This window comes from Lygodium microphyllum, chromosome 7 (assembly GCF_053477565.2).
Source record: "Lygodium microphyllum isolate KBCC chromosome 7, Lygodium_microphyllum_v1.1.10, whole genome shotgun sequence".
NCBI classification, from domain to species: domain Eukaryota; kingdom Viridiplantae; phylum Streptophyta; class Polypodiopsida; order Schizaeales; family Lygodiaceae; genus Lygodium; species Lygodium microphyllum.
Window position 1 is genome coordinate 122,470,523 of NC_141141.1, and position 7,148 is coordinate 122,477,670.

General features: G+C 37.1%; 1 protein-coding gene across 1 annotated transcript; it reads right to left on the reverse strand.

Annotated features, from left to right (window-relative positions):
* Positions 1 to 221: 221 nt before the first annotated feature.
* LOC148033897 (uncharacterized) lies at positions 222 to 899 on the reverse strand. The gene has a single exon (XM_087680972.1). It carries the CDS (start codon positions 897 to 899, stop codon positions 222 to 224), a length of 678 nt encoding a protein of 225 aa, XP_087537098.1.
* Positions 900 to 7,148: the final 6,249 nt, after the last annotated feature.

Genomic DNA, 7,148 nt, shown 5'->3' on the forward strand with positions numbered 1-7,148 from the left:
GATATGATTAAAACATTAAAGTATTAAATCAGAGAAAATAAGTCAAACTTGCTTTTCATCGAAGAAGAACTTAATACTGAAAAAGAGCATAAGAAAGTACAACACTACATGTTATAGATATGTGAACAAAGAAGAAAAAAAGGCTTTGATTGTATTGAAATAAAAATATTATGCAAATATAATATGAGAGAACAAAGATTACACTTTTGAAAAAATAGAGGTTACAATACTTTTTGTAAAACTTCTTTATATACAATATTGATGGTACCATTTACCATGTCCTCTTTCTCATCAATCAAAACTTTCAATATGTCTGGAGACTTTACTCTTGAGAAAGTAACATAGAGTTGACCATGAGTAAAGACTGGGGTTTTTAGATATATCCCCAAACATGATAACGTTTGGCCTTGAGATTTGTTGATTGTCATTGCAAACGCCAAACGGACTGGGAATTGCAAGTGTTTCATTGAGAAAGGAAGTTCCATTGTAGTTGGGATGAAAGTTATCCTCGGGATAAAAACTCTGTCACCAATATTGGTCCCTGTAATTATCTCTGCATCAATGACCTTGTTATTGAAAGCCTTGCATACTAGCCTAGTACCATTGCATAAACCTTTAGAAGGATTCAAGTTCCTGAGCAATATTATTGGAGCATTTACTTTGAGCAGCAGGATACGAGGAGGAATACCTCCATTGAGGTCAAGGGAATTTAGATATTCCACAGAATAGAGGAATGAGTTCTCCTCAGTTCTATCCACAGAATCAGCACTGGAGTATTGTTTAACCTCTCCCGGCTTCAGCTGCAATGCATGATTGTTTATCATTTCCACATCATTGTTTCGAGGTGCAAGAATGGCACATTCACTAAAGAACGTTTTGTAATCAATTACACAATTCATTTCACGATAGACAAAATTGATCAAGTATTGCATCGATCCTCCCTTTAACAACAATGCAGGCGGAATTTGCAATATATTATTAGTATGTGTCAAATCTTTTCCATCTCCAATGTCTTGCAACCATGCAACAAATTGATCCTGATCTGATGCAACCCGCATATTCTATGTAAGTTTCAAAACATTGAAATATCGCCACAAATTGGAACAACATATAGCAGCACTGACAATATCCTCACGAGGACCCTTTGGTACAACAGGTAATATTTGCCTAAAATCTCCACCTAGTAGAATAACTTTACCACCAAATGGCATATCACACTGCATTATATCCTTTAAAGTTATGTCCAGTGCCTCAAAGGTATTACGATGTAGCATAGGAGCTTCATCCCACAAAATAAGACTTGCCTCTTTTAACAGCACTGCAAGGTGACTTTGAACAGGTATATTGCATGTAGAATTATTATCTGCTTGCAATGGAATTTTGAACTTTGAATGGGCAGTACGACCATGTGGCAAAAGCAATGTAGCAATACCAGAGGATGCTGTAGCTATGGCAATGAGACCTTGACTGCGAAGCTTTGCAAGCAAACATTTGTATAGGAATGTTTTTCCAGAACCGCCTAGGCCATCTAAGAAAAATGGTTTACCCAAACCACTATCTATAGCATTCATTATTGCCATAAAAGAATTTCTTTGTCCATCATTCAACATAGCTTGCATTGTTAACTAGGTATTCTCTTGTTCTACCTTATCATATAGTTGTTCATAAAGGATCAAAGGATTTGTGTACTCTTGCATTGTCACCTCAGGCAATCCATGATACTCTGCCAAATTGCGTCCATGTTGATCTAAAAGTTTTTGAATATGCATCAATGCATGATTATTGGCCTCATCTTGCATATCAACATTTCGCCTATTTTTCAAGGAGAGTTGATGTTTTATATCCTCTGTCAGCGGAACTAAGAACTCTTCCCATAGAGCCTTAGGTCGGGCAGGCAAACAACAAGATGGATGCAAACAAATTTCTTAATTGAGCATCGATTTGCATCAATGCAGCTTCATGCAAACACATTTGCCATTCATCATCTGTTTCCAACATTCTTTTTGCAATGCAAGCCTCCTTAAAAGTTGAATATACCACATTATCAACCGTACGCAATGCCTCAAAGGACGTGCACCCCTTGCATACAGTAAGTAGTAGGCGCAAATAGTATTTTTCTCCACACGTAGGTGAAACAAAGTATATTCGACCACATGTGTTTCCTTGCTTTCTCTTTGTCCACATTTTTTTGTGTGCATTCCAAACCCAAAACATTGGAAAGTCTTGATAGAGAACTATGTTAGCGTCAGGGTGCAAACGATTGCATGTAAACCATTCTGTGAGAGTTGTTTTTTTAGCATTTTCATTTTGCACCACATCACAAATGTTATCAGAGTCACGAAAGGAAAGAGTATTCTCTCCAGGTAAATGTATTTGCAATCGTTGAATATCGAGTTTCTCATCATGAAGTTTGAATTCAAATATTCACCAACATGCTTCAGAAGCTGAAATATATTGTGCATCTAAGTACCTCTCAATCTCATCAATATTTTCTGTGTCAATATCATTGGATCTGGAACCACGCGTACTTGTAAATTGAACTGTTGCTCAATCATGGCCCTTATATACATATTTATACAAATATTTGACAGCTGCAATTGTCGAGCAAACCTCAACATTTATGTGAGCACTATACTTGGAACTCAAATAAGGATTGTAAGGCACTATCCAATGGTTATCCAAGAGGTTACCATTAGCATTATGAGTCCTTCCATCCTCTCAACGTCTATATAAAGGATAACCAGTTTTATCAACTGTAGTTGTATGTATAAACTTTTTTGGATAATCCTTTATACACTTTCCGTCCACCATGCAAGCACTTTTTGGATTGAACTCACCACACGGACCATGTATGTTACATTTAGTAATAATTCGATACAAATCCGAAAACCTTTCCTTATCAGGTAGCTCAGCGCACACCAGTCTATCATAATGACGTGCTTCTAGTGGCTTAAAGCATGGTTCTAATATCAAGAGCGTATGTGAATGAGGCAAGCCTCTCTTTTGGAATTCTATGACGGACACATATCCGGACACATATCCAGCAACTTTATCAAACAACTCCTTTTTCACTGTCGATTGCATCATGTCCTTGAGTTTCAAATGAAAAACTCTAGCAGTTAAATCTGGTCGATCATGTGCAGTTTTCCCAGGCAACAAAATATCTGTAATTTCAAACCACTTAGGATTGCATGTCATGGCGATAAACAAATCAGGTTTCCCTTTGCTACGCACAATTGCCATAGCATCTTGATATAATTGGTACATGAATCTTGGTCCACCTGTAAAGCTAGATGGCAATACTATTCTCCTGCCCACACCAATCCGAGCGATATTAGTATCAACTGCATCTGAACCATTGACAATATCAGCCAATCCCCTATACATTTCAACTCGCAATGTCGCTTGATTACGACAACACCAAGCCAATCTACATTGTTCAATGGTACAATAAGCATCGACAATGTATTGTTGTAGCAAGTGACCACCATGCAAAAGACATGCATTAGTATCATCTCGAATCTGAAGTTGAAAAGCGTAATATTGCATTTGAGTGACACAATCTTTATTTGCAAGATTATTGGCATTAATATGAGCATCCATAAATGCATATGGAATTTTAGTATGCCATCCATCCTCTCCATTTGGAAAAAGAAGAACATATAACAGTGGCATATATGCCTTGTGAACACAATATTAGTGAGTTTGGGAATCTCCCAATTCCCATTTTTTGAATACTAAAAAAGTGGCACATGGATAACATGCCCATAAGTTTCTCAAAACCATATGATGTGACCTATCATTGGAAAGCACTTGAAAAATGGAATCTATTGAGCTATAGAGCACTCGATTTGGAGTTATAGTGTTCAAGTTATGACAAATCCAAAGATTTGACCACGTGTCCCAAACTTATGGAAAATTCCCATATTCTCCAATATGGTTTTTGTGTAAGTTAGAAATATAAATCAAATGGCCTTGTCGTGTGCGAACTTGAATGCTACGATGATCAAGTGTATCATCATCACCTTGTCCAGGCATGATCGCAACAACCTCACTTGTAGTGGGAACTGAATATTGTCTAGAGGTGGATCGATTTTGAAAAATGGACATTCTTATTTCTACTGATGGATTGCGTTGCAAGCTTGCACCAGCTGCTATAAAGACCTATGAGTAAGCATTGTGATCATGCATCATTTGTTGAAGCTCTTGTAGTAAGTCTGGCAAAAGCCTAGGTAAAACCCCCATGTGATTCAATAACTCATGATCAGTGTCATAAATATGAAGTTGTGCAAACTTTGGTATTTGTTGTCCATCCTCACTTGGCAATAGGGAACCTATTCGGTGATATATTGATCCATGAACTCGAAAAGTATAACCATTTCCATTTTGAGGCAAAAGCTCATCAATTTTTGCACCCATTGAAATAAAAGCCAATGTGCTATTATAAGCACGTATATTTTTTTTGAACTCTCTACTTTGTGGATGTGTGCCATCAAGCAAATTACATAGAGTTGTGGTGGCTGCTGTAGAGGTGGTAAAATTACTTTCCCTTCTCTACAACAATGCTTTCCAATTGAAGTTGTATGCATTGTTTTAGTTTCACCATGCCACAACTTAGCCATGCAATGGTGAAAAACCTTGCAAAGGGTACCAATTGCATGCAAAATTTGGTTTTTGAAATAGCAAAATTGTTGTTGTTGGATGAATATCCAAATTAGGTGGCATGTCATGGAGAATTGAACAAAATCCACCATTTTGAGGTAGAAATATAGGAGCTTGAATCCTGTACTGGTCATGTACCATCTCAGTACTTGCACCTGCATTATGGATAGCTTCATTCTCTTCTTGAATAACACGAGGCAATTGAACATCTAAGGACAATAATGGTGCACCAGACATTTGAGCACTTATATCAATTGTATTTGTTGTAGTGCAATGCAATTGTTGTAATTGCATTCTTGCTCTTGCCCTCTATCTACGTTCAGCTCTAGTAGCATCAAGCATTTGCCTACAATTTCTTAATCCACCATCTGGATTATTTGTGTTTCCATTTCTTTGTCGACTTGTGCTATGTACCCCCACTCCGAAGGGTAGCAATTCATGGTTATCCAACATCTCAACATCTGTATTGTGGATAGTTGCATTGTCTTCTTGACGAATAGGAGGTGGTTGAACTTCCAACGGCAACAATGGTGCAACTGGCATTTGGACACTTGTAGCTTGGATGCCATTGTATCTATCTCTATCTATGGTAGCATGATGCAGTTGTTGTAATTTTGTTCTAACTCTTGCCATGTGCCTATGTTCAGCTCTTGTAACATTAAGCATTTGCCTATGCACACTCAAGCCACCATTAGGATTGTATTGTCGAGTTGTGGTAGACATCTGAATGTGAAAGGATACCAAATCATGAGCATCAAAGCAAGATGTAGCATGAAATTGATTGGTTTGATATAGCTGATTTGGGATTTGAACCTCCATATTGTTTCCATTTGCATGATGTTGTTCATGCATATCTCTTGCATGGTCACGAACATGTAATTCAGTCCTAACTCTTGCAACGTGCCTACATTTATGTCTAGTAAGTTGTAATTCTGTTCTAACTCTTGCCATGTGCCTACATTCATCTCTCGTAACATTAAGCATTTGCCTACGCACACTCAAGCCACCATTAGGATTGTATCGTTAAGTTGTGGTAGACATCTGAACGTGAAAGGATACCAAATCATGAGCAGCAGAGCAAGTTGCAGTGCGAAATTGATTGGTTTGATATAGGTGATTTGGGATTTGAACATCCATATTGTTTCCATTTGCATGATGTTGTTCATGCATATCTCTTGCATGGTCACGAACATGTAATTTAATCCTAACTCTTGCAACATGCCTACGTTTATGTCTAGTAATTTTGAGCATTTCCCTACGTGCACGTAATACACGATCTCTAGGCACACAATATGTTGAAAGTACCATTGTCGAGAAAAACCTGAGATAAAAAGAAAAATGTACTTTGATATTAGAATTTACAAATGCGAAGTTTTTTGAAACGTTATTATAGTCTATACTATGATAAAGATTATAATTTCACATAGGGAACAATGTAATCTCACATAGGCAAGAATATAAATTGAAATAGCATATTACGTCATTGTCGTGAGGGATACATAAGTCCAAATCACATGAAATTTCTCAAACCCAGCAATAGAATGACATATCTATTGGAGGATTTGTCCAAAAAGTCTTGAAGGAATTAGATATGTTAAGAGAACTATGCATTGGACGATGAACTCGTATGACGATTCACACCAAAGTTCTAGCAGAAGGAGATTGAAGCTCTTTGAAGTTTGATTAAACTCTTCATTTGCTTCTTAATTGTATCCAACCGATGCATGAGCTTTAGGGATACAACACAATTGTTGTGTCATTTGACATGTTTGAGGGTACATCAAACTGACTTCGTCCTTGGCACATCTTAGATTTTACAGGCATTCATTCGTGCATTAACGCACGAAACGATGTCTGGTACAAGAACATTGTTTCTTGCATCAGATGTTTCAGCACACTCCATATGGTCATCGTTATACAACGTATTTTTAGAGAGAGAGAGAGAGAGAGAGAGAGAGAGAGAGAGAGAGAACTTTTTTAAAAGTAATTGCATACTTTTATGACCTAGGCGTACTAAAATTTCTTCCTATCTCTTAGGGAATATTTGTTCTAAATACTATTTCAATATAAAATTTGAAGATTACAACATCACATAAGCAACAATATAATCTTACATATGCAAGAATATAAATTGAAAGAGCATATTATGTCATTATCATGGGGGATACAAAAGTCCAAACACATGAAAATTCTCAAACCTAACAATAGAATGACATATCTATCAGAGGATCTAACAAAAAGTTATTGAAATCCTTAGATATGCTAAGAGAACTATGCATTGGATTATGAACTCATGCGACGATTCAATAGGTTCAACATTGCAGAGAACCTATTGAGGCAAACTTTTAGAGATGTGACATGCACATCGAGGCAAATGCTCTCAGGTGCAAGCACGCTTGCATTCTTTTGAGCCAGTAATTCACACACTCCATCCTCTATACAATCATTGCTCTTAGCAAGGTCTCGCAGCTTTTCTGCATGGTCTT